Here is a 26755-nt window from a genome sequence, read left to right on the forward strand (position 1 = left end):
ACAAAATACATTCCTTCAGCGACAATGGCCGTAGGAAAGAAAATCATCCCCTTTCGGGAAAGGAAATGCTTCTTTATGGATGCAAAACCTCGCCGAGGTCTCTGCCCCAGCACAGGCTGCCAGGAGAGGTGCAGCCCTGGGAAAAGACACCTCCACCACCTCCCACCCAGGAACGGGGAGGGTGATGGTTTCTCTTTGGCATTTTGAGCTTGGAGGTTTATTTTATGACTCTAACCCCGCTGACGGGGATCAGCGCTGGGTGAGGAACCTCAGCTCAAGGCGTGGGGGGGGGGGGTGTGGACCTTGAAGTCATTCCGAAGTCCATAATTCTGCACCCGGCAACTAGAAAAAGGTTGGAGATGTTGGGTGCAACCTGTACACGTCGGGTGAGTGATTTTTCTTTTTGCAGGGGATTTAGAATCTCCAATTAATTTAACGTCTTGAAAGGGGTTCAGCGCAAATGCTGGGGAAGGGCAGTGGGGCAGAGCAGGGGCTGCAGCGGGAGCCGCGGCGTGGGCCCGTCCTGCCCTCGACCGACGGTTCCTCCCGACGGCAGGGTGCGGGGGGTTTGGTGGGATTTCTGGAGCCTCCCTGGGGGCGGGTGCAGCCCTTCTTCCCCATCCCCTCCCCAGCGGCTCTAACCCCCCCTTGCCCTCCCTCTGCCTCCCTTCCCACCCTCTTCTCCAGCTGCGCCCGCAGATGGGGTTCCCCGCCAGCCCCAGGGGCCTCCTGAGTTATTTCCTGACTCTCCACGTGCTCCGCCTGGGATCAGGTAGGGATCCTGCAGGGCTGGGGGCGCTGAGCCCGCTGCGGGGGGCAGATGTGGGGCAGGGGAGGTGCCGTGGGGCAGGAGGAGCTGAGCCCAGAGCTGGGCCGCGGATGGGTTTCACTTTCCCTTGGGCTCTTGATGCCACCCCCACGTCCCTTGCCCTGGGACACCTTCAGTCCCGTCCCGCAGTGCTCCCCTAAAGCGTTTGTCCCTTCTCCCAGGGCTGGCCGGGCTGGGGGCTATTTTCGGGGTTGGGGGTGACTTTCTGGAGCAGTTCCCACTCCCAGGGAACCTCCTTCTCCTTGGAGTCCTCCCACTCCCTCTCCAGTTTCTCCAGGCTCTTTGGAGCACGGGGTGGGGGGCAAAGCGACGCCCGTGGGATGGAGCGGGCACCGCTCACGCCACGCTCGCCCCTTGCCATGCAACGCCCCGAATCAACGTGGGCGCAATCTCCGTCTCTCTGTGTCCTTCTCCATCCCCAAGCTGAGTTCAGAGTGGTGGGACCAGACCGACCTCTCCTTGCCACCGTGGGGCAGGACGTCGTGCTGCCGTGTCACTTGTCCCCACGCGCGGACGCTCGGAGCTTGGAGATCAGGTGGATCCGGCACCAGTTCTCTGAAATCGTGCATCTCTACCGAAATGGAGAGGACCTGGATGGGGCACAGATGGAGGAATACATTGGAAGGACAAAGTTGGTCAGAGATGGTCTCTCCGGTGGGACCCTGGACTTGCGACTCACTGGGGTGAGACCCTCTGATGATGGCCAGTACGTCTGCACCGTGCAAAATGCTACCACTTATGAAGAAGCCATGGTGGAGCTGGAGGTGGCAGGTTTGTGGATGGCGCGGTGTTTCCTGGGGGTGGTTCAGGTGTCCCTGGGTTGGAGTGTCCCTCCCAGACCTCTGTCCCACCCTCACGTCCATCCATCCAATGCCAAAGGCCAATAGACCTTGACAGAGGTCGGGTTGAAGGGGACCCTTCCCATCCATGCCTGCCTAGGAAGGAGCACAGACATGGTGCTGGAGGTGTTTTTGGGGGCAGAGCGGCACGGACACGGTGGCTTTGTGTCTCTGTGGTGTCCTCGAGGTGTTGTGAGGGCACAGGGGAGAAGCTGCTGATCAGCTGCTTGGGCTCAGGGCCTGGGCTGCCAAGCGAGCCCAGGATGGGAGCTACCGCTGTGCCTGGCGTTGGGAAGAGCCCTCTTCCCAGGTCCCACCAGCTGGATCCTTGCTTTGCCTTTGCCGTTTGGCCGGAGGAGACCTGGCGCCTCATCTGGAAGCCTCAGGGCTTCTTGGACAAGGACAGGAGAGGGCAGAGACCTTGCTCGGCCTCTGGGTCCTCCTCTGCCGGGCTGTTTTATGGGCGATGTGGGGTCATTGGGCATCAATGCTCTCCGGTTCCTGCACACGTTGGGGTGGTTTCGGTGGTGTGAGGAGCACGTGCGTGGTCCCACAGCCCCCTCGGGACAATGTGATGTGTCTGGTACGCGGTTGGGTCTTTGACTTTGAGCCGAGTCCATCCCTAACTCAGCCCAACGGTGGGCTCTTCCCCCAGCCATGGGCTCTGTCCCTCTCCTCTCTCTGGAGGCTCACCAGGACGGAGGCATCCGGGTGGTGTGTGGATCGGCCGGCTGGTACCCACAACCGGAGGTGCTGTGGAAGGCTGCCAACGGGCAGCGTCTGCCCTCGGTCTCCCAGAGACGTTCCTCTGACGAGAGGGGCCTGTTTGAGATCCAAGATGTCGTCGTGGTGAGCGGGAAGGGCGATGGGAACTTGTCGTGCGTGGTGAGGAACAGCCGCCTGGAGCAGGAGCAGGCGTCGTCCCTGCACATCTCAGGTGCAGGATGGCAGCGGGGCTGGGGTTGGCTGCGCTTGGGGGCGGGGGTGGTTTGATCTCGGGGGGCTGGAGAAACGTGCGGGGGGTGGGGGAATGGGAGGGGATGCACCCGCAGGTGAGCTTTAGCGCAGGAGATAACCAGAGCCTGGCGGGCTTCAGGGGAGCATTGGGATGTCCGTGGGCTGGAGAGGACGATGTCCCCTTGAGCCCGGGGCTCCCAGCACAAGGCTTTAGGAGTGGGGTGGTGTAATCCCAGCCCAGAGCCGGCACCGCGCAGCCCCTCGCTCATTCCCCACCGTTGGGATGGGGTAGAGAATGGGAAGAGTAACGGGTTTTGTCCCAACTGTTTGCGCCCCCCGCAAGCCCACTCGCTGGTGGGGCGGTGTGAGGAGCAGACCATTCCTCGACTGCCCAGCAACAACCAAAACCATCAATGTGCTCCCATCGCTGGTTCTCATCGCAAATCCAAAACATCCCATCCCTCAATAGCTGCAAGCGATGACGTCCACTTGTTAATGCCATCCCAGCCAAAACCCTGACGATGAGTTAGAACTTGGAGTTTTTCTTTCTCCCTTTCATTTTCCTCCTACACAGGAGTGCAAAATGAGCCCTTTTCCTGCTGTGTTTTTGTTTCTCAGCTCCCTTTTTCCACAATGTCATTCACTGGATGGCAGCTCTGGGTGTCTTCCTCGTGCTTTCAGTGGCGTCATTTGGCGTCATCGCTTATCTCTGGCGAAGGAAAGGTGAGTTTGTCACAGGGGGGATGGAATGGAGGGGATCGGGGTGGAGCGAGGCCAAGCCCTGGCCCATGGACGTACGTAGAAGGGGATGACAGTCGTGTCAAAAGGTGTTTTGCCTTCATTAAAGAAGCTCTTTGGGCACAGGAAGGACGGGGACAAGGACCCAGGGCGTGGGTGGGAGGCCAGGGAACGTTGGCCGGAGCACCCGGCTGGTGGGACGGCAGGAGGGTCCCCCGTGAGATGTTAGCGCCGATGAAGCAGCTGCTCTCCTGACCTCCTCTTCCTCTGCCTTTGCTTTGCAGTGGTGCTGTCCAGAACGCTGGGTGAGTCCTTCTGGCCCCTGCCACCAGCGAAGCCTCCTGAGAAAGGAGCCCCCTGGGAGGGACGTGGCTCTGGGTGGCTCTTGATTGCCCTGTGGCCGTTGGTCTGGGTTGACGGAGCCCAGAAGGGGACTGGAGAGCACTGGGGCTGGGAACAGGGTCGCGGGTGGTGTCCCGGCTCGTGGGAAGAAACAGGGATCGCCGCGGGACGCGGAGACCCAGCTGCGGGTCTGCCCCCTCCTGGGATGGCGCCCGTGGGGAAGGGACGGCCTCCCCTCACCCCCCACCCCTGCCCTTCCAGCGCCTCTTTGGTGGCCCAAGCTCGCCCCGCTCCCCGCAGGGGCGGCCGTGGGGGCGAGATGCCGGACCCTCTCGTCGCTCATCATTTCTTTTTTTCCTTTCCAGAGGAACGAGACGTGGCACTGGGTGAGTCTCCGTGATCTCCTCCTGCCTCCATCTCCTCTCCCGGGCGCTCTGCGCTCGACCCTTTCCCACTGTGTCCATCCCCTCCATCCCCTCCATCCCCTGGATCCGAGCAAACCCCCAGGGGACATGCCCGGGACGGTGGGCGGCCAGGGGACACCGGCCCAGGGATGGACCCTCTCCCCTGCCCTGAGTCCCTGGGGACTGGCCGTGGGACGTGACCTTGCTCTTGTCCCTCCTTGTAGCGTGGAGAAAGTTCCTGCTTCCTGAAAATCCAGGTAATTGTGTATTTTATTGTATTTTTACGGGTGGTTCTCCTCCCTTTCCCTCTGTGGGAGGTGTAACTGGGTGGCCAGTGAAGGCACTGGTTGGCCACTGAAGGGGGACTGGCCATCCCAGGTCGTGTTGGTGTCTCAGACCCCCCAGACCATGGCACTGGGCTGTATCTCGCCCCATTTTCTTGCCATTCCACCCCATTCTGAGTCACCCCCTTGGGCCCCAGAGGAGCCACCGCCCCCTGAGACCCCGTGCGCTGCCCAGCCCAGCCCCTGCCTCCCCGTCCTGCTCCTCCCTGCGTGGGCTGCAGCCCCACCGGTGCCTCTTCCCACGGGACCGAGCTCGGCCGTGGCCGTGCTGGGGCTGGCCCCGTGGTGGGGATGGAGAGGAGGAAGGAGATGCCCAGTCTCCTGCCCCATGGGGCAGGTCCTGTCCCCGAGGGGGTGAAACCTGCCCGGGACTGAGCTCCGACGCTGCGGCTCCTCCTGTCCCCTGCAGACATGGTGACCCTGGATCCGAACACGGCTCATTCCCAACTCGTCCTGTCGGACGATCGGAGGCGCGTGAGGTGGCAAAGCGAAGAGCGGGACCTGCCCGACGTCCCGGAGAGATTTACCTATTGGTTCTGCGTTTTGGGCCGGGAGGGGTTCCGGGAGGGGAGACACTGCTGGGAGGTGGAGGTGGAGGGGGAGGTGGGAGGCGAGTCGCGGTGGGGGTTTGGGGTGGCCAGGGAGTCTGTGGAGAGGAAGAGGTTCTCGTACTGGACCCCTGAAGGAGGGATCTGGGCAGTGCGGTACTGCTATGGGGACTTCGTGTCTCTCACCTCTCATCGCACCTTCCTCCCCCAGTCCCCGCTCCCCAGCAGGGTCTGGGTCTGTCTGGACTGCACACAGGGGCTGGTGACTTTCCTCGATGCCGACACCGGGGTCGAGATCTTCACGTTCCCACCAGCCTCGTTCAAAGGGGAGACCCTGCGTCCCTGGTTTTGGGTAGGAACAGAGAAAACCCAGCTGTGCTTGAGAGGCAGCGTGCCCCAGACCCTCATCCCCCCTTCCCTCCCCTCCCCAGCCGCCGGCAGCCCCTGCCCTTCTCCGGAGACTCCCCGCTTTCCTCTCCTGAATCCCGCGGGAGACGTCCATCCCTCTGCCCCAGCCCGGGGAGCAGAGGGGGAGTGAGGGGCAGGGGACGGGGGCTGCCTCGGATGCTGTGTGGCCTCACAAACACCAGTTTTTGGCTGGGTCGGATTTTGGGGACGTTTTCTGGGTGCTGAGCCGTGGGTGTGGGCTCTTCTTCCCCTTACACGCAGCGTGTCCTGCTCCGGCACAGCAGGGTTGGTGTCAATAAAGATTTGTTGGTGAACACGGAGCCTGGCTGTGATGGTTCCTGGGGGTTTTTGTCCTGGTTCCTTGCTGCCCGCCAAGAGGATTTGCAGGCACCCACCAGTCTCCGTGCTGGGGAGTCCCCAGTGGGGCATGAGCCTTGTCCCCGGGGTGCCCCACTTCTGGGAGCATCCTCCTAAACCACGTCATCCTTTACTGCAGAGAAGGGTTTTCCGCACCCAGTTCCCTTCCCAGTTGGGCGTTGGGTGAAGGCGGCAGCGGCTCTTTGCTTATTTGGGGTATTTTGGCTCTGTGCGCGAAAGCGTCTTTGTCCCAGAGCGGCTTCAGGTGCAGCAGAAGAGGAAACTTCTGAACGTGGGAGGCGTTTTCCAAGCTGGGCTTGTTTCAGACGGATATTTCACAATATTGATGGCTGCTGCTGCTCCGGGGTTGGGTGTTGAACTGGGGACGGGCACCCCAGTACCCCTCCCCAGGGCTGGGTACCGTCCCCAGGCCCCCCAGAGTTGGGTATGACCCCCCTCAGCACCCCCGTACCCACCCCCTGCTATGGCTACGGCCCCCCACCCCCAATATTTTGAGTATGGATGAGGGTGGGACATTGGGGACAGCAGGGGACACGTCCTCCCAGGGGACGTGAGGTCCCCAAGTTGACAGGGCAGAGGGACAGGGCACAGCTGAGGCGTCCTGACACTTGAAGCCCCCCCCAAACCCTTCTTGTCCGCGTGTCCCTCGCTCCCCACAAGCTCCTTGCTCTTGTAGGGCTGCAGGGACACTGCTGGGCTCCTCCACCATCTCCAAAAATCACGACAAAGCTCGGTTTAACCTGCTCGCACCCAAATGCCCATCTTTTCATGTTTTCCTTCTTTTTTTTTTTTCCTTTTTTTTTTTTTTGGATTCCTGAGGCTGATGGGCTGCCGCGTTTTACTCCCCAACAGACAAATGTCCTGAAAGAACGCAAAAAACCTCCAGAGAGAGAGAGAGAGCGGAACCGGTGTGGGTGAACACTTCATCATGGTGTGGTCTGGGGTTTGCTCCGGAGGTGGGGCAGGCCAGAGAGCGAAAGGAGAGATGATGAGCAGGAAAACAAAATACATTCCTTCAGCGACAATGGCCGTAGGAAAGAAAATCATCCCCTTTCGGGAAAGGAAATGCTTCTTTATGGATGCAAAACCTCGCCGAGGTCTCTGCCCCAGCACAGGCTGCCAGGAGAGGTGCAGCCCTGGGAAAAGACACCTCCACCACCTCCCACCCAGGAACGGGGAGGGTGATGGTTTCTCTTTGGCATTTTGAGCTTGGAGGTTTATTTTATGACTCTAACCCCGCTGACGGGGATCAGCGCTGGGTGAGGAACCTCAGCTCAAGGCGTGGGGGGGGGGGGTGGTGGACCTTGAAGTCATTCCGAAGTCCATAATTCTGCACCCGGAAACTAGAAAAAGGTTGCAGATGTTGGGTGCAACCTGTACACGTCGGGTGAGTGATTTTTCTTTTTGCAGGGGATTTAGAATCTCCAATTAATTTAACGTCTTGAAAGGGGTTCAGCGCAAATGCTGGGGAAGGGCAGTGGGGCAGAGCAGGGGCTGCAGCGGGAGCCGCGGCGTGGGCCCGTCCTGCCCTCGACCGACGGTTCCTCCCGACGGCAGGGTGCGGGGGGTTTGGTGGGATTTCTGGAGCCTCCCTGGGGGCGGGTGCAGCCCTTCTTCCCCATCCCCTCCCCGGCGGCTCTAACCCCCCCTTGCCCTCCCTCTGCCTCCCTTCCCACCCTCTTCTCCAGCTGCGCCCACAGATGGGGTTCCCCGCCAGCCCCAGGGGCCTCCTGAGTTATTTCCTGACTCTCCACGTGCTCCGCCTGGGATCAGGTAGGGATCCTGCAGGGCTGGGGGCGCTGAGCCCGCTGCGGGGGGCAGATGTGGGGCAGGGGAGGTGCCGTGGGGCAGGAGGAGCTGAGCCCAGAGCTGGGCCGCGGATGGGTTTCACTTTCCCTTGGGCTCTTGATGCCACCCCCACGTCCCTTGCCCTGGGACACCTTCAGTCCCGTCCCGCAGTGCTCCCCTAAAGCGTTTGTCCCTTCTCCCAGGGCTGGCCGGGCTGGGGGCTATTTTCGGGGGTGGGGTGACTTTCTGGAGCAGTTCCCACTCCCAGGGAACCTCCTTCTCCTTGGAGTCCTCCCACTCCCTCTCCAGTTTCTCCAGGCTCTTTGGAGCACGGGGTGGGGGGCAAAGCGACGCCCGCGGGATGGAGCGGGCACCGCTCACGCCACGCTCGCCCCTTGCCATGCAACGCCCCGAATTAACGTGGGCGCAATCTCCGTCTCTCTGTGTCCTTCTCCGTCCCCAAGCTGAGTTCAGAGTGGTGGGACCAGACCGACCTCTCCTTGCCACCGTGGGGCAGGACATCGTGCTGCCGTGTCACTTGTCCCCACGCGCGGACGCTCGGAGCTGGGAGATCTGGTGGATCCGGCACCAGTTCTCGGAAACGGTGCATCTCTACCGAAATGGAGAGGACCTGTATGGGGCACAGATGGAGGAATACGTTGGAAGGACAGAGTTGGTCAGAGATGGTCTCTCCAATGGGACCCTGGACTTGCGACTCGCTGGGGTGAGACCCTCTGATGATGGCCAGTACGTCTGCACTGTGAGAGATGCTGCCTCTTATGGAGAAGCCATGGTGGAGCTGGAGGTGGCAGGTTTGTGGGTGGTGCGGTGTTTCCTGGGGGTGGTTCAGGTGTCCCTGGGTTGGTGTGTCCCTCCCAGACCTCTGTCCCATCCTCACATCCATCCATCCAATGCCAAAGGCCAATAGACCTTGACAGAGGTCGGGTTGAAGGGGACCCTTCCCATCCATGCCTGCCCAGGAAGGAGCACAGACATGGTGCTGGAGGTGTTTTTGGGGGCAGAGCGGCACAAACGAGGTGGCTTTGTGTCTCTGTGGTGTCCTCGAGGTGTTGTGAGGGCACAGGGGAGAAGCTGCTGAGCAGCTGCTTGGGCTCAGGGCCTGGGCTGCCAAGCGAGGCCAGGATGGGAGCTACCGCTGTGCCTGGTGTTGGGAAGAGCCCTCTTCCCAGGTCCCACCAGCTGGATCCTTGCTTTGCCTTTGCCGTTTGGCCGGAGGAGACCTGGCGCCTCATCTGGAAGCCTCAGGGCTTCTTGGACAAGGACAGGAGAGGGCAGAGACCTTGCTCGGCCTCTGGGTCCTCCTCTGCCGGGCTGTTTTATGGGCGATGTGGGGTCATTGGGCATCAATGCTCTCCGGTTCCTGCACACGTTGGGGTGGTTTCGGTGGTGTGAGGAGCACGTGCGTGGTCCCACAGCCCCCTCGGGACAATGTGATGTGTCTGGTACGGGGTTGGGTCTTTGCCTTTGAGCCGAGTCCATCCCTAACTCAGCCCAACGGTGGGCTCTTCCCCCAGCCATGGGCTCCGTCCCTCTCCTCTCTCTGGAGGCTCACCAGGACGGAGGCATCCGGGTGGTGTGTGGATCGGCCGGCTGGTACCCACAACCGGAGGTGCTGTGGAAGGCTGCCAACGGGCAGCGTCTGCCCTCGGTCTCCCAGAGACGTTCCTCTGACGAGAGGGGCCTGTTTGAGATCCAAGATGTCGTCGTGGTGAGCGGGAAGGGCGATGGGAACTTGTCGTGCGTGGTGAGGAACAGCCGCCTGGAGCAGGAGCAGGCGTCGTCCCTGCACATCTCAGGTGCAGGATGGCAGCGGGGCTGGGGTTGGCTGCACTTGGCAGGAGGGGTGGTTTGATCTCGGGGGGCTGGAGAAACGTGCGGGGGGTGGGGGAATGGGAGGGGATGCACCCGCAGGTGAGCTTTAGCGCAGGAGATAACCTGAGCCTGGCGGGCTTCAGGGGAGCATTGGGATGTCCGTGGGCTGGAGAGGACGATGTCCCCTTGAGCCCGGGGCTCCCAGCACAAGGCTTTAGGAGTGGGGTGGTGTAATCCCAGCCCAGAGCCGGCACCGCGCAGCCCCTCGCTCATTCCCCACCGTTGGGATGGGATAGAGAATGGGAAGAGTAACAGGTTTTGTCCCAACTGTTTGCGCTCCCCCCCCAAGCCCACTCGCTGGTGGGGCGGTGTGAGGAGCAGACCATTCCTCGACTGCCCAGTGACACCCAAAACCATCAGTGCGCTCCCATCGCTGCTTCTCATCCCAAATCCAAAACATTCCATCCCTCAATAGCTGCAAGCGATGACATCCGCTTGTTCATTCCTTCCCAGCCAAAACCCTGACGATGAGTTAGAACTTGGAGTTTTTCTTTCTCCCTTTCATTTTCCTCCTACACAGGAGTGCAAAGTGAGCCCTTTTCCCTCTGTGTTTTTGTTTCTCAGCTCCCTTTTTCCACAATGTCATTCACTGGATGGCAGCTCTGGGTGTCTTTCTCGTTCTTTCAGTGGCGTCATTTGGCGTCATCGCTTATCTCTGGCGAAGGAAAGGTGAGTTTGTCACGGGGGGGATGGAATGGAGGGGATCAGGGTGGAGCGAGGCTGAGCCCTGGCCCATGGACGTATGTAGAAGGGGATGACAGTCGTGTCAAAAGGTGTTTTGCCTTCATTAAGGAAGCTCTTTGGGCACAGGAAGGATGGGGACAAGGACACGGAGCATGGGTGGGAGGCCAGGGAGCGTGGCCAGAGCACCTGGCTGGTGGGACAGTGCAAGAATCCCTGGTGAGATGTTAGCGCCGATGAAGCAGCTGCTCTCCTGACCTCCTCTTCCTCTGCCTTTGCTTTGCAGTGGTGCTGTCCAGAGCGCTGGGTGAGTCCTTCTGGCCCCTGCCACCAGCGAAGCCTCCTGAGAAAGGAGCCCCCTGGGAGGGATGTGGCTCTGGGTGGCTCTTGATCGCCCTGTGGTCGTTGGTCTGGGTTGATGGAGCCCAGAAGGGGACTGGAGAGCACTGGGTCTGGGAACGGGGCCCAGGAGGTGACCTAAGTCATGGGGAGAAGTGGGGACCCGTAATCAGTCAGCTTAAATCAGGCTGAGCCTTAAATCTCTGCTCAAGTCAGACTTCAATGCAGGGTGCCTGGGAGGGGTGGCTGGGGGAGAAGGGAGGCAGGGAACCTGCTCTGGGACCCACACGGTCTTTTCCCACTCCCCAAACACAAGGAGTTTAGGGTCTCGCCAGCTCTGCCTGCTGCTGCAGGAACAGCCATGGGATGAGAAGCCGTCCCCTCTCATCACTCATTAATTTGATTTTTGCTTTCCAGGGAAACGAGATGCAGCACTAGGTGAGTCTCCAGGAGCTCTGTCATGGCTCGGTGTCCTCTCCTGGGTGCTCTGTGCTCGGCCCTGTCCCCCGCTTCCTCATCCCCTCCATCCCCCCATCCCCTGGATCCGCAGAAACCCCAAGGGGATGTGCCTGGGAGGGTGGGCAGCTGGGGGACACCAACCCAGGGATGGACCCTCTCCCCTGCCCAGACCCACTGGCCACCATCCATGGGACATAACCAGGCTGGAGGGAGCTCCCCTGGGAGCCAAGGGGTCTTTTTCCCCTCCCCAAATAGAAGGGCTCTGCCTGGTCCTGTAGGAGCAGCCATGGGACGAGAAGCTGTCCCCTCTCATCACTGATTGACTTTCTTTATCCTTTCCAGGGGTACGAGGCACAGCACTGAGTGAGTCTCCGTGATCTCCTCCTGCATCGGTGTCCTCTCCCGGGTGCTCTGTGCTCAGCCCTTCCCCCGCTTCCTCGTCCCCTCCATCCCTTCATCCCCTGGCTCCGCAGAAACCCCAAGGGGAGGTGCCTGGGAGGGTGGGCAGCTGGGGGACACCAGCCCAGGGATGGACCCTCTCCCCTGCCCAGACCCACTGGCCACCATCCGTGGGACATAACCAGGCTGGAGGGAGCCCCCCCGGGAGCCAAGGGGTCTTTTCCCCCTCCGCAAAGAGAAGGGCTCTGCCAACTCCTGTGGGTGCAGTTGTGGGATGAGAAGCTGTCCCCTCTCATCACTGATTGACTTTCTTTATCCTTTCCAGGGGTACGAGGCAAAGCACTGAGTGAGTCTCCGTGATCTCCTCCTGCCTTGGTGTCCTCTCCCGTGTGCTCTGTGCTCAGCCCTTCCCCCGCTTCCTCGTCCCCTCCATCCCTCCATCCCCTGGCTCCGCAGAAAGCCCAAGGGGAGGTGCCTGGGAGGGTGGGCAGCTGGGGGACACCAGCCCAGGGATGGACCCTCTCCCTTGGCCAGACTCCCTGGGGACCGGCCATGGGTCATGACATGGCTGGAGGTGGACACTCACAGGGTTTTGTGGTCTTTTCCCACTCCCCAAACTCTCTGAGCTCTCCTCGAGCTCTGTGCGCTCCTCAAGGAGCAGCCATGGGATGAGACGCCGTCCCCTCTCATCACTCATTGCTTCTTTTTTTCCATTCCAGAGGAACAAGCTGCACGGTTGGGTGAGTCTCCATGATCTCCTCTTGGCTCGGTGACCTCTCCCGGGTGCTCTGTGCTCGGCCCTGTCCCCCCGTGCCCGTCCCCTCCATCCCTCCATCCCCTGGGTGTGGGGAAACCCCAAGGGGATGTGCCTGGGAGGGTGGGCAGCTGGAGGACACCAGCCCAGGGATGGACCCTCTCCCTTGGCCAGACTCCCTGGGGACCAGCCGTGGGACATGACCTGGCTCGAGGGCGCCATTCACAGGGTGTGGGGGTCTTTTCCCACTCCCCAAACTCTCTGAGCTCTCCTCGAGCTCTGTGCGCTCCTCAAGGAGCAGCCATGGGATGAGAAGCCGTCCCCTCTCATCACTCATCCCTTCTTTTTTTCCCTTCCAGAGGAACAAGCTGCACGGTTGGGTGAGTCTCCGTGATCTCCTCTTGGCTCGGTGTCCTCTCTCGGGTGCTCTGTGCTCGTCCCTTCCCCCCTTTGCCCGTCCCCTCCATCCCTCCATCCCCTGGGGGTGGGGAAACGCCAAGGGGATGTGCCTGGGAGGGTGGGCAACTGGGGGACACCAGCCCAGGGATGGACCCTCTCCCTTGGCCAGACTCCCTGGGGACCAGCCGTGGGACATGACATGGCTGGAGGGGGCCATTCACAGGGTTTTGTGGTCTTTTCCCACTCCCCAAACTCTCTGAGCTCTCCTCGAGCTCTGTGCGCTCCTCAAGGAGCAGCCATGGGATGAGAAGCCGTCCCCTCTCATCACTCATTGCTTCTTTTTTTCCATTCCAGAGGAACAAGCTGCACGGTAGGGTGAGTCTCCATGATCTCCTCTTGGCTCGGTGTCCTCTCCGGGGAGCTCTCTGCTCGGCCCTTTCCCATGTTGCCCGTCCCCTCCATCCCTCCATCCCCTGGGTGTGGGGAAACCCCAAGGGGTTGTGCCTGGGAGGGTGGGCAGCTGGGGGACACCAGCCCAGGGATGGACCCTCTCCCTTGGCCAGACTCCCTGGGGACCGGCCGTGGGACATGACCTGGCTGGAGGGGGCCATTCACAGGGTTTTGTGGTCTTTTCCCACTCCCCAAACTCTCTGAGCTCTCCTCGAGCTCTGTGCGCTCCTAAAGGAGCAGCCATGGGATGAGAAGCCGTCCCCTCTCATCACTCATCGCTTCTTTTTTTCCATTCCAGAGGAACAAGCTGCACGGTTGGGTGAGTCTTCGTGATCTCCTCTTGGCTCGGTGTCCTCTCCTGGGTGCTCTGTGCTCGTCCCTTTCCCCCCTTGCCCGTCCCCTCCATCCCCCCATCCCCTGGATCCGCAGAAACCCCAAGGGGATGTGCCTGGGAGGGTGGGCAGCTGGGGGACACCAACCCAGGGATGGACCCTCTCCCCTGCCCAGACCCACTGGCCACCATCCATGGGACATAACCAGCCTGGAGGGAGTCCCCCCGGGAGGCAAGGGTCTTCTACCCCTCCCCAAACAGAAGGGCTCTGCCTGCTCCTGCGGGTGCAGTTGTGGGATGAGAAGCTGTCCCCTCTCATCACTGATTGACTTTCTTTATCCTTTCCAGATGAACAAGATGCGGCACTGGGTGAGTCTCCGTGATCTCCTCTTGGCTCAGTGTCCTCTCCTGGGCGCTCTCTGCTCGGCCCTTTCCCGCTGTGTCCGTCCCCTCCATCCCCTGGATCAGAGCAAACCCCCAGGGGACGTGCGCGGGACGGTGGGCAGCCGGGGGACACCGGCCCAGGGATGGACCCTCTCCCCTGCCCCGAGTCCCTGGGGACCGGCCGTGGGACGTGACCTTGCTCTTGTCCCTCCTTGTAGCGTGGAGAAAGTTCCTGCTTCCTGAAAATCCAGGTAATTGCGTATTTTATTGTATTTTTACGGGTGGTTCTCCTCCCTTTCCCTCTGCGGGAGGTGTAACTGGGTGGCCAGTGAAGGCACTGGGTGGCCACTGAAGGCGGGCTGGCCATCCCGGGTCGTGTTGGTGTCTCAGACCCCCCAGACCATGGCACTGGGCTGTATCTCGCCCCGTTTTCTTCCCGTTCCACCCCATTCTGAGTTATCCCCTTGGGCCCCAGAGGAGCCACCGCCCCCTGAGACCCCGTGCGCTGCCCAGCCCAGCCCCTGCCTCCCCGTCCTGCTCCTCCCTGCGCGGGCTGCAGCCCCACCGGTGCCTCTTCCCACGGGACCGAGCTCGGCCGTGGCCGTGCTGGGGCCGGCCCCGTGGTGGGGATGGAGAGGAGGAAGGAGATGCCCAGTCTCCTGCCCTGTGGGGCAGGTCCTGTCCCCGAGGGGGTGAAACCTGCCCGGGACTGAGCTCTGATGCTGCGGCTCCTCCTGTCCCCTGCAGACGTGGTGACCCTGGATCCAAACACGGCTCATTCCCAACTCGTCCTGTCGGCCGATCGGAGGCTCGTGAGGTGGCAAAGAGAAGAGCGGGACCTGCCCGACATCCCGGAGAGATTTACCTATTGGTTCTGTGTTTTGGGCCAGGAGAGGTTCCGGGAGGGGAGACACAGTTGGGAGGTGGAGGTGGAGGGGGAGGTGGGAGGCGAGTCGCGGTGGGGCGTCGGGGTGGCCAAGGAGTTTGTGGAGAGGAAAGGGATATCCTTCCTGATCCCGGACGAAGGGATCTGGGCGGTGAGGCACAAGCCAGGGCGTTTCGCGTCTCTCACCTCTCCTCGCACCCTCCTCCCCCGGTCCCCGCTCCCCAGCAGGATCTGGGTCTGTCTGGACTGCACACAGGGGCTGGTGACTTTCCTCGATGCCGACACCGGGGTCGAGATCTTCACGTTCCCACCAGCCTCGTTCAAAGGGGAGACCCTGCGCCCCTGGTTTTGGGTAGGAACAGAGAAAACCCAGCTGTGCTTGAGAGGCAGCGTGCCCCAGACCCTCATCCCCCCTTCCCTCCCCTCCCCAGCCGCCGGCAGCCCCTGCCCTTCTCCGGAGACTCCCCGCTTTCCTCTCCTGAATCCCGCGGGAGACGTCCATCCCTCTGCCCCAGCCCGGGGAGCAGAGGGGGAGTGAGGGGCAGGGGACGGGGGCTGCCTCGGACGCTGTCTGGCCTCACAAACACCAGTTTTTGGCTGGGTCAGATTTTGGGGACGTTTTCTGGGTGCTGAGCCGTGGGTTTGGGTTCTTCTTCCCCTTACACGCAGCGTGTCCTGCTCCGGCACAGCAGGGTTGGTGTCAATAAAGATTTGTTGGTGAACACGGAGCCTGGCTGTGATGGTTCCTGGGGGTTTTTGTCCTGGTTCCTTGCTGCCCGCCAAGAGGATTTGCAGGCACCCACCAGTCTCCGTGCTGGGGAGTCCCCAGTGGGGCATGAGCCTTGTCCCCGGGGTGCCCCACTTCTGGGAGCATCCTCCTAAACCACGTCATCCTTTACTGCAGAGAAGGGTTTTCTGCACCCAGTTCCCTTCCCAGTTGGGCGTTGGGTGAAGGCGGCAGCGGCTCTTTGCTTATTTGGGGTATTTTGGCTCTGTGCGCGAAAGCGTCTTTGTCCCAGAGCGGCTTCAGGTGCAGCAGAAGAGGAAACTTCTGAACGTGGGAGGCGTTTTCCAAGCTGGGCTTGTTTCAGACGGATATTTCACAATATTGATGGCTGCTGCTGCTCCGGGGTTGGGTGTTGAACTGGGGACGGGCACCCCAGTACCCCTCCCCAGGGCTGGGTACCGTCCCCAGGCCCCCCAGAGTTGGGTATGACCCCCCTCAGCACCCCCGTACCCACCCCCTGCTATGGCTACGGCCCCCCACCCCCAATATTTTGAGTATGGATGAGGGTGGGACATTGGGGACAGCAGGGGACACGTCCTCCCAGGGGACGTGAGGTCCCCAAGTTGACAGGGCAGAGGGACAGGGCACAGCTGAGGCGTCCTGACACTTGAAGCCCCCCCCAAACCCTTCTTGTCCGCGTGTCCCTCGCTCCCCACAAGCTCCTTGCTCTTGTAGGGCTGCAGGGACACTGCTGGGCTCCTCCACCATCTCCAAAAATCACGACGAAGCTCGGTTTAACCTGCTCGCACCCAAATGCCCATCTTTTCATGGTTTCCTTCTTTTTTTTTTTTCCTTTTTTTTTTTTTTGGATTCCTGAGGCTGATGGGCTGCCGCGTTTTACTCCCCAACAGACAAATGTCCTGAAAGAACGCAAAAAACCTCCAGAGAGAGAGAGAGAGCGGAACCGGTGTGGGTGAACACTTCATCATGGTGTGGTCTGGGGTTTGCTCCGGAGGTGGGGCAGGCCAGAGAGCGAAAGGAGAGATGATGAGCAGGAAAACAAAATACATTCCTTCAGCGACAATGGCCGTAGGAAAGAAAATCATCCCCTTTCGGGAAAGGAAATGCTTCTTTATGGATGCAAAACCTCGCCGAGGTCTCTGCCCCAGCACAGGCTGCCAGGAGAGGTGCAGCCCTGGGAAAAGACACCTCCACCACCTCCCACCCAGGAACGGGGAGGGTGATGGTTTCTCTTTGGCATTTTGAGCTTGGAGGTTTATTTTATGACTCTAACCCCGCTGACGGGGATCAGCGCTGGGTGAGGAACCTCAGCTCAAGGCGTGGGGGGGGGGGGTGGTGGACCTTGAAGTCATTCCGAAGTCCATAATTCTGCACCCGGAAACTAGAAAAAGGTTGCAGATGTTGGGTGCAACCTGTACACGTCGGGTGAGTGATTTTTCTTTTTGCAGGGGATTTAGAATCTCCAATTAATTTAACGTCTTGAAAGGGGTTCAGCGCAAATGCTGGGGAAGGGCAGTGGGGCAGAGCAGGGGCTGCAGCGGGAGCCGCGGCGTGGGCCCGTCCTGCCCTCGACCGACGGTTCCTCCCGACGGCAGGGTGCGGGGGGTTTGGTGGGATTTCTGGAGCCTCCCTGGGGGCGGGTGCAGCCCTTCTTCCCCATCCCCTCCCCGGCGGCTCTAACCCCCCCTTGCCCTCCCTCTGCCTCCCTTCCCACCCTCTTCTCCAGCTGCGCCCGCAGATGGGGTTCCCCGCCAGCCCCAGGGGCCTCCTGAGTTATTTCCTGACTCTCCACGTGCTCCGCCTGGGATCAGGTAGGGATCCTGCAGGGCTGGGGGCGCTGAGCCCGCTGCGGGGGGCAGATGTGGGGCAGGGGAGGTGCCGTGGGGCAGGAGGAGCTGAGCCCAGAGCTGGGCCGCGGATGGGTTTCACTTTCCCTTGGGCTCTTGATGCCACCCCCACGTCCCTTGCCCTGGGACACCTTCAGTCCCGTCCCGCAGTGCTCCCCTAAAGCGTTTGTCCCTTCTCCCAGGGCTGGCCGGGCTGGGGGCTATTTTCGGGGGTGGGGTGACTTTCTGGAGCAGTTCCCACTCCCAGGGAACCTCCTTCTCCTTGGAGTCCTCCCACTCCCTCTCCAGTTTCTCCAGGCTCTTTGGAGCACGGGGTGGGGGGCAAAGCGACGCCCGCGGGATGGAGCGGGCACCGCTCACGCCACGCTCGCCCCTTGCCATGCAACGCCCCGAATTAACGTGGGCGCAATCTCCGTCTCTCTGTGTCCTTCTCCGTCCCCAAGCTGAGTTCAGAGTGGTGGGACCAGACCGACCTCTCCTTGCCACCGTGGGGCAGGACATCGTGCTGCCGTGTCACTTGTCCCCACGCGCGGACGCTCGGAGCTGGGAGATCTGGTGGATCCGGCACCAGTTCTCGGAAACGGTGCATCTCTACCGAAATGGAGAGGACCTGTATGGGGCACAGATGGAGGAATACGTTGGAAGGACAGAGTTGGTCAGAGATGGTCTCTCCAATGGGACCCTGGACTTGCGACTCGCTGGGGTGAGACCCTCTGATGATGGCCAGTACGTCTGCACTGTGAGAGATGCTGCCTCTTATGGAGAAGCCATGGTGGAGCTGGAGGTGGCAGGTTTGTGGGTGGTGCGGTGTTTCCTGGGGGTGGTTCAGGTGTCCCTGGGTTGGTGTGTCCCTCCCAGACCTCTGTCCCATCCTCACATCCATCCATCCAATGCCAAAGGCCAATAGACCTTGACAGAGGTCGGGTTGAAGGGGACCCTTCCCATCCATGCCTGCCCAGGAAGGAGCACAGACATGGTGCTGGAGGTGTTTTTGGGGGCAGAGCGGCACAAACGAGGTGGCTTTGTGTCTCTGTGGTGTCCTCGAGGTGTTGTGAGGGCACAGGGGAGAAGCTGCTGAGCAGCTGCTTGGGCTCAGGGCCTGGGCTGCCAAGCGAGGCCAGGATGGGAGCTACCGCTGTGCCTGGTGTTGGGAAGAGCCCTCTTCCCAGGTCCCACCAGCTGGATCCTTGCTTTGCCTTTGCCGTTTGGCCGGAGGAGACCTGGCGCCTCATCTGGAAGCCTCAGGGCTTCTTGGACAAGGACAGGAGAGGGCAGAGACCTTGCTCGGCCTCTGGGTCCTCCTCTGCCGGGCTGTTTTATGGGCGATGTGGGGTCATTGGGCATCAATGCTCTCCGGTTCCTGCACACGTTGGGGTGGTTTCGGTGGTGTGAGGAGCACGTGCGTGGTCCCACAGCCCCCTCGGGACAATGTGATGTGTCTGGTACGCGGTTGGGTCTTTGCCTTTGAGCCGAGTCCATCCCTAACTCAGCCCAACGGTGGGCTCTTCCCCCAGCCATGGGCTCCGTCCCTCTCCTCTCTCTGGAGGCTCACCAGGACGGAGGCATCCGGGTGGTGTGTGGATCGGCCGGCTGGTACCCGCAACCGGAGGTGCTGTGGAAGGCTGCCAACGGGCAGCGTCTGCCCTCGGTCTCCCAGAGACGTTCCTCTGACGAGAGGGGCCTGTTTGAGATCCAAGATGTCGTCGTGGTGAGCGGGAAGGGCGATGGGAACTTGTCGTGCGTGGTGAGGAACAGCCGCCTGGAGCAGGAGCAGGCGTCGTCCCTGCACATCTCAGGTGCAGGATGGCAGCGGGGCTGGGGTTGGCTGCACTTGGCAGGAGGGGTGGTTTGATCTCGGGGGGCTGGAGAAACGTGCGGGGGGTGGGGGAATGGGAGGGGATGCACCCGCAGGTGAGCTTTAGCGCAGGAGATAACCTGAGCCTGGCGGGCTTCAGGGGAGCATTGGGATGTCCGTGGGCTGGAGAGGACGATGTCCCCTTGAGCCCGGGGCTCCCAGCACAAGGCTTTAGGAGTGGGGTGGTGTAATCCCAGCCCAGAGCCGGCACCGCGCAGCCCCTCGCTCATTCCCCACCGTTGGGATGGGATAGAGAATGGGAAGAGTAACAGGTTTTGTCCCAACTGTTTGCGCTCCCCCCCCAAGCCCACTCGCTGGTGGGGCGGTGTGAGGAGCAGACCATTCCTCGACTGCCCAGTGACACCCAAAACCATCAGTGCGCTCCCATCGCTGCTTCTCATCCCAAATCCAAAACATTCCATCCCTCAATAGCTGCAAGCGATGACATCCGCTTGTTCATTCCTTCCCAGCCAAAACCCTGACGATGAGTTAGAACTTGGAGTTTTTCTTTCTCCCTTTCATTTTCCTCCTACACAGGAGTGCAAAGTGAGCCCTTTTCCCTCTGTGTTTTTGTTTCTCAGCTCCCTTTTTCCACAATGTCATTCACTGGATGGCAGCTCTGGGTGTCTTTCTCGTTCTTTCAGTGGCGTCATTTGGCGTCATCGCTTATCTCTGGCGAAGGAAAGGTGAGTTTGTCACGGGGGGGATGGAATGGAGGGGATCAGGGTGGAGCGAGGCTGAGCCCTGGCCCATGGACGTATGTAGAAGGGGATGACAGTCGTGTCAAAAGGTGTTTTGCCTTCATTAAGGAAGCTCTTTGGGCACAGGAAGGATGGGGACAAGGACACGGAGCATGGGTGGGAGGCCAGGGAGCGTGGCCAGAGCACCTGGCTGGTGGGACAGTGCAAGAATCCCTGGTGAGATGTTAGCGCCGATGAAGCAGCTGCTCTCCTGACCTCCTCTTCCTCTGCCTTTGCTTTGCAGTGGTGCTGTCCAGAGCGCTGGGTGAGTCCTTCTGGCCCCTGCCACCAGCGAAGCCTCCTGAGAAAGGAGCCCCCTGGGAGGGATGTGGCTCTGGGTGGCTCTTGATCGCCCTGTGGTCGTTGGTCTGGGTTGATGGAGCCCAGAAGGGGACTGGAGAGCACTGGGTCTGGGAACGGGGCCCAGGAGGTGACCTAAGTCATGGGGAGAAGTGGGGACCCGTAATCAGTCAGCTTAAATCAGGCTGAGCCTTAAATCTCTGCTCAAGTCAGACTTCAATGCAGGGTGCCTGGGAGGGGTGGCTGGGGGAGAAGGGAGGCAGGGAACCTGCTCTGGGACCCACACGGTCTTTTCCCACTCCCCAAACACAAGGAGTTTAGGGTCTCGCCAGCTCTGCCTGCTGCTGCAGGAACAGCCATGGGATGAGAAGCCGTCCCCTCTCATCACTCATTAATTTGATTTTTGCTTTCCAGGGAAACGAGATGCAGCACTAGGTGAGTCTCCAGGAGCTCTGTCATGGCTCGGTGTCCTCTCCTGGGTGCTCTGTGCTCGGCCCTGTCCCCCGCTTCCTCATCCCCTCCATCCCCCCATCCCCTGGATCCGCAGAAACCCCAAGGGGATGTGCCTGGGAGGGTGGGCAGCTGGGGGACACCAACCCAGGGATGGACCCTCTCCCCTGCCCAGACCCACTGGCCACCATCCATGGGACATAACCAGGCTGGAGGGAGCTCCCCTGGGAGCCAAGGGGTCTTTTTCCCCTCCCCAAATAGAAGGGCTCTGCCTGGTCCTGTAGGAGCAGCCATGGGACGAGAAGCTGTCCCCTCTCATCACTGATTGACTTTCTTTATCCTTTCCAGGGGTACGAGGCACAGCACTGAGTGAGTCTCCGTGATCTCCTCCTGCATCGGTGTCCTCTCCCGGGTGCTCTGTGCTCAGCCCTTCCCCCGCTTCCTCGTCCCCTCCATCCCTTCATCCCCTGGCTCCGCAGAAACCCCAAGGGGAGGTGCCTGGGAGGGTGGGCAGCTGGGGGACACCAGCCCAGGGATGGACCCTCTCCCCTGCCCAGACCCACTGGCCACCATCCGTGGGACATAACCAGGCTGGAGGGAGCCCCCCCGGGAGCCAAGGGGTCTTTTCCCCCTCCGCAAAGAGAAGGGCTCTGCCAACTCCTGCGGGTGCAGTTGTGGGATGAGAAGCTGTCCCCTCTCATCACTGATTGACTTTCTTTATCCTTTCCAGGGGTACGAGGCAAAGCACTGAGTGAGTCTCCGTGATCTCCTCCTGCCTTGGTGTCCTCTCCCGTGTGCTCTGTGCTCAGCCCTTCCCCCGCTTCCTCGTCCCCTCCATCCCTCCATCCCCTGGCTCCGCAGAAAGCCCAAGGGGAGGTGCCTGGGAGGGTGGGCAGCTGGGGGACACCAGCCCAGGGATGGACCCTCTCCCTTGGCCAGACTCCCTGGGGACCGGCCATGGGTCATGACATGGCTGGAGGTGGACACTCACAGGGTTTTGTGGTCTTTTCCCACTCCCCAAACTCTCTGAGCTCTCCTCGAGCTCTGTGCGCTCCTCAAGGAGCAGCCATGGGATGAGACGCCGTCCCCTCTCATCACTCATTGCTTCTTTTTTTCCATTCCAGAGGAACAAGCTGCACGGTTGGGTGAGTCTCCATGATCTCCTCTTGGCTCGGTGACCTCTCCCGGGTGCTCTGTGCTCGGCCCTGTCCCCCCGTGCCCGTCCCCTCCATCCCTCCATCCCCTGGGTGTGGGGAAACCCCAAGGGGATGTGCCTGGGAGGGTGGGCAGCTGGAGGACACCAGCCCAGGGATGGACCCTCTCCCTTGGCCAGACTCCCTGGGGACCAGCCGTGGGACATGACCTGGCTCGAGGGCGCCATTCACAGGGTGTGGGGGTCTTTTCCCACTCCCCAAACTCTCTGAGCTCTCCTCGAGCTCTGTGCGCTCCTCAAGGAGCAGCCATGGGATGAGAAGCCGTCCCCTCTCATCACTCATCCCTTCTTTTTTTCCCTTCCAGAGGAACAAGCTGCACGGTTGGGTGAGTCTCCGTGATCTCCTCTTGGCTCGGTGTCCTCTCTCGGGTGCTCTGTGCTCGTCCCTTCCCCCCTTTGCCCGTCCCCTCCATCCCTCCATCCCCTGGGGGTGGGGAAACGCCAAGGGGATGTGCCTGGGAGGGTGGGCAACTGGGGGACACCAGCCCAGGGATGGACCCTCTCCCTTGGCCAGACTCCCTGGGGACCAGCCGTGGGACATGACATGGCTGGAGGGGGCCATTCACAGGGTTTTGTGGTCTTTTCCCACTCCCCAAACTCTCTGAGCTCTCCTCGAGCTCTGTGCGCTCCTCAAGGAGCAGCCATGGGATGAGAAGCCGTCCCCTCTCATCACTCATTGCTTCTTTTTTTCCATTCCAGAGGAACAAGCTGCACGGTAGGGTGAGTCTCCATGATCTCCTCTTGGCTCGGTGTCCTCTCCGGGGAGCTCTCTGCTCGGCCCTTTCCCATGTTGCCCGTCCCCTCCATCCCTCCATCCCCTGGGTGTGGGGAAACCCCAAGGGGTTGTGCCTGGGAGGGTGGGCAGCTGGGGGACACCAGCCCAGGGATGGACCCTCTCCCTTGGCCAGACTCCCTGGGGACCGGCCGTGGGACATGACCTGGCTGGAGGGGGCCATTCACAGGGTTTTGTGGTCTTTTCCCACTCCCCAAACTCTCTGAGCTCTCCTCGAGCTCTGTGCGCTCCTAAAGGAGCAGCCATGGGATGAGAAGCCGTCCCCTCTCATCACTCATCGCTTCTTTTTTTCCATTCCAGAGGAACAAGCTGCACGGTTGGGTGAGTCTTCGTGATCTCCTCTTGGCTCGGTGTCCTCTCCTGGGTGCTCTGTGCTCGTCCCTTTCCCCCCTTGCCCGTCCCCTCCATCCCCCCATCCCCTGGATCCGCAGAAACCCCAAGGGGATGTGCCTGGGAGGGTGGGCAGCTGGGGGACACCAACCCAGGGATGGACCCTCTCCCCTGCCCAGACCCACTGGCCACCATCCATGGGACATAACCAGCCTGGAGGGAGTCCCCCCGGGAGGCAAGGGTCTTCTACCCCTCCCCAAACAGAAGGGCTCTGCCTGCTCCTGCGGGTGCAGTTGTGGGATGAGAAGCTGTCCCCTCTCATCACTGATTGACTTTCTTTATCCTTTCCAGATGAACAAGATGCGGCACTGGGTGAGTCTCCGTGATCTCCTCTTGGCTCAGTGTCCTCTCCTGGGCGCTCTCTGCTCGGCCCTTTCCCGCTGTGTCCGTCCCCTCCATCCCCTGGATCAGAGCAAACCCCCAGGGGACGTGCGCGGGACGGTGGGCAGCCGGGGGACACCGGCCCAGGGATGGACCCTCTCCCCTGCCCCGAGTCCCTGGGGACCGGCCGTGGGACGTGACCTTGCTCTTGTCCCTCCTTGTAGCGTGGAGAAAGTTCCTGCTTCCTGAAAATCCAGGTAATTGCGTATTTTATTGTATTTTTACGGGTGGTTCTCCTCCCTTTCCCTCTGCGGGAGGTGTAACTGGGTGGCCAGTGAAGGCACTGGGTGGCCACTGAAGGCGGGCTGGCCATCCCGGGTCGTGTTGGTGTCTCAGACCCCCCAGACCATGGCACTGGGCTGTATCTCGCCCCGTTTTCTTCCCGTTCCACCCCATTCTGAGTTATCCCCTTGGGCCCCAGAGGAGCCACCGCCCCCTGAGACCCCGTGCGCTGCCCAGCCCAGCCCCTGCCTCCCCGTCCTGCTCCTCCCTGCGCGGGCTGCAGCCCCACCGGTGCCTCTTCCCACGGGACCGAGCTCGGCCGTGGCCGTGCTGGGGCCGGCCCCGTGGTGGGGATGGAGAGGAGGAAGGAGATGCCCAGTCTCCTGCCCTGTGGGGCAGGTCCTGTCCCCGAGGGGGTGAAACCTGCCCGGGACTGAGCTCTGATGCTGCGGCTCCTCCTGTCCCCTGCAGACGTGGTGACCCTGGATCCAAACACGGCTCATTCCCAACTCGTCCTGTCGGCCGATCGGAGGCTCGTGAGGTGGCAAAGAGAAGAGCGGGACCTGCCCGACATCCCGGAGAGATTTACCTATTGGTTCTGTGTTTTGGGCCAGGAGAGGTTCCGGGAGGGGAGACACAGTTGGGAGGTGGAGGTGGAGGGGGAGGTGGGAGGCGAGTCGCGGTGGGGCGTCGGGGTGGCCAAGGAGTTTGTGGAGAGGAAAGGGATATCCTTCCTGATCCCGGACGAAGGGATCTGGGCGGTGAGGCACAAGCCAGGGCGTTTCGCGTCTCTCACCTCTCCTCGCACCCTCCTCCCCCGGTCCCCGCTCCCCAGCAGGATCTGGGTCTGTCTGGACTGCACACAGGGGCTGGTGACTTTCCTCGATGCCGACACCGGGGTCGAGATCTTCACGTTCCCACCAGCCTCGTTCAAAGGGGAGACCCTGCGCCCCTGGTTTTGGGTAGGAACAGAGAAAACCCAGCTGTGCTTGAGAGGCAGCGTGCCCCAGACCCTCATCCCCCCTTCCCTCCCCTCCCCAGCCGCCGGCAGCCCCTGCCCTTCTCCGGAGACTCCCCGCTTTCCTCTCCTGAATCCCGCGGGAGACGTCCATCCCTCTGCCCCAGCCCGGGGAGCAGAGGGGGAGTGAGGGGCAGGGGACGGGGGCTGCCTCGGACGCTGTCTGGCCTCACAAACACCAGTTTTTGGCTGGGTCAGATTTTGGGGACGTTTTCTGGGTGCTGAGCCGTGGGTTTGGGTTCTTCTTCCCCTTACACGCAGCGTGTCCTGCTCCGGCACAGCAGGGTTGGTGTCAATAAAGATTTGTTGGTGAACACGGAGCCTGGCTGTGATGGTTCCTGGGGGTTTTTGTCCTGGTTCCTTGCTGCCCGCCAAGAGGATTTGCAGGCACCCACCAGTCTCCGTGCTGGGGAGTCCCCAGTGGGGCATGAGCCTTGTCCCCGGGGTGCCCCACTTCTGGGAGCATCCTCCTAAACCACGTCATCCTTTACTGCAGAGAAGGGTTTTCTGCACCCAGTTCCCTTCCCAGTTGGGCGTTGGGTGAAGGCGGCAGCGGCTCTTTGCTTATTTGGGGTATTTTGGCTCTGTGCGCGAAAGCGTCTTTGTCCCAGAGCGGCTTCAGGTGCAGCAGAAGAGGAAACTTCTGAACGTGGGAGGCGTTTTCCAAGCTGGGCTTGTTTCAGACGGATATTTCACAATATTGATGGCTGCTGCTGCTCCGGGGTTGGGTGTTGAACTGGGGACGGGCACCCCAGTACCCCTCCCCAGGGCTGGGTACCGTCCCCAGGCCCCCCAGAGTTGGGTATGACCCCCCTCAGCACCCCCGTACCCACCCCCTGCTATGGCTACGGCCCCCCACCCCCAATATTTTGAGTATGGATGAGGGTGGGACATTGGGGACAGCAGGGGACACGTCCTCCCAGGGGACGTGAGGTCCCCAAGTTGACAGGGCAGAGGGACAGGGCACAGCTGAGGCGTCCTGACACTTGAAGCCCCCCCCAAACCCTTCTTGTCCGCGTGTCCCTCGCTCCCCACAAGCTCCTTGCTCTTGTAGGGCTGCAGGGACACTGCTGGGCTCCTCCACCATCTCCAAAAATCACGACAAAGCTCGGTTTAACCTGCTCGCACCCAAATGCCCATCTTTTCATGTTTTCCTTCTTTTTTTTTTTTCCTTTTTTTTTTTTTTGGATTCCTGAGGCTGATGGGCTGCCGCGTTTTACTCCCCAACAGACAAATGTCCTGAAAGAACGCAAAAAACCTCCAGAGAGAGAGAGAGAGCGGAACCGGTGCGGGTGAACCACCATCATGGTGTGGTCTGGGGTTTGCTCCGGAGGTGGGGCAGGCCAGAGAGCGAAAGGAGAGATGATGAGCAGGAAAACAAAATACATTCCTTCAGCGACAATGGCCGTAGGAAAGAAAATCATCCCCTTTCGGGAAAGGAAATGCTTCTTTATGGATGCAAAACCTCGCCGAGGTCTCTGCCCCAGCACAGGCTGCCAGGAGAGGTGCAGCCCTGGGAAAAGACACCTCCACCACCTCCCACCCAGGAACGGGGAGGGTGATGGTTTCTCTTTGGCATTTTGAGCTTGGAGGTTTATTTTATGACTCTAACCCCGCTGACGGGGATCAGCGCTGGGTGAGGAACCTCAGCTCAAGGCGTGGGGGGGGGGGGGTGGTGGACCTTGAAGTCATTCCGAAGTCCATAATTCTGCACCCGGAAACTAGAAAAAGGTTGCAGATGTTGGGTGCAACCTGTACACGTCGGGTGAGTGATTTTTCTTTTTGCAGGGGATTTAGAATCTCTAATTAATTTAACGTCTTGAAAGGGGTTCAGCGCAAATGCTGGGGAAGGGCAGTGGGGCAGAGCAGGGGCTGCAGCGGGAGCCGCGGCGTGGGCCCGTCCTGCCCTCGACCGACGGTTCCTCCCGACGGCAGGGTGCGGGGGGTTTGGTGGGATTTCTGGAGCCTCCCTGGGGGCGGGTGCAGCCCTTCTTCCCCATCCCCTCCCCGGCGGCTCTAACCCCCCCTTGCCCTCCCTCTGCCTCCCTTCCCACCCTCTTCTCCAGCTGCGCCCACAGATGGGGTTCCCCGCCAGCCCCAGGGGCCTCCTGAGTTATTTCCTGACTCTCCACGTGCTCCGCCTGGGATCAGGTAGGGATCCTGCAGGGCTGGGGGCGCTGAGCCCGCTGCGGGGGGCAGATGTGGGGCAGGGGAGGTGCCGTGGGGCAGGAGGAGCTGAGCCCAGAGC

At 61.1% G+C, this 26755-nt stretch overlaps 3 protein-coding genes across 3 annotated transcripts in view; all 3 read left to right on the forward strand.

Moving 5' to 3' along the window:
- The first annotated feature begins 647 nt into the window (after positions 1 to 647).
- Positions 648 to 26755, forward strand: part of LOC128901605 (butyrophilin subfamily 1 member A1-like) — a 30824-nt gene continuing 4716 nt past the window's right edge. The window contains exons 1-4 of the mRNA XM_054183676.1: positions 648 to 772; positions 1253 to 1600; positions 2324 to 2605; positions 3244 to 3348. Coding sequence (XP_054039651.1) covers positions 700 to 772; positions 1253 to 1600; positions 2324 to 2605; positions 3244 to 3348 — 808 coding nt within the window. The 5' untranslated portion in view covers positions 648 to 699. The remainder of the gene's footprint in view (positions 773 to 1252; positions 1601 to 2323; positions 2606 to 3243; positions 3349 to 26755) is intronic.
- Positions 17434 to 20247, forward strand: LOC128901668 (butyrophilin subfamily 3 member A2-like). The gene is made up of 4 exons (XM_054183794.1): positions 17434 to 17936; positions 18660 to 18941; positions 19582 to 19686; positions 19985 to 20247. The coding sequence occupies exons 1-4, from the start codon at positions 17486 to 17488 to the stop codon at positions 20227 to 20229; spliced, it is 1083 nt and encodes a 360-aa protein (XP_054039769.1). The 5' UTR covers positions 17434 to 17485; the 3' UTR covers positions 20230 to 20247.
- On the forward strand, positions 23683 to 26075 carry LOC128901700 (butyrophilin subfamily 1 member A1-like). The gene is made up of 2 exons (XM_054183851.1): positions 23683 to 24451; positions 25738 to 26075. Exons 1-2 carry the CDS (start codon positions 23933 to 23935, stop codon positions 25801 to 25803), a joined length of 585 nt encoding a protein of 194 aa, XP_054039826.1. The 5' UTR covers positions 23683 to 23932; the 3' UTR covers positions 25804 to 26075.

Source organism: Rissa tridactyla, chromosome 27 (assembly GCF_028500815.1).
Source record: "Rissa tridactyla isolate bRisTri1 chromosome 27, bRisTri1.patW.cur.20221130, whole genome shotgun sequence".
Taxonomy (NCBI): Eukaryota; Metazoa; Chordata; class Aves; order Charadriiformes; family Laridae; genus Rissa; species Rissa tridactyla.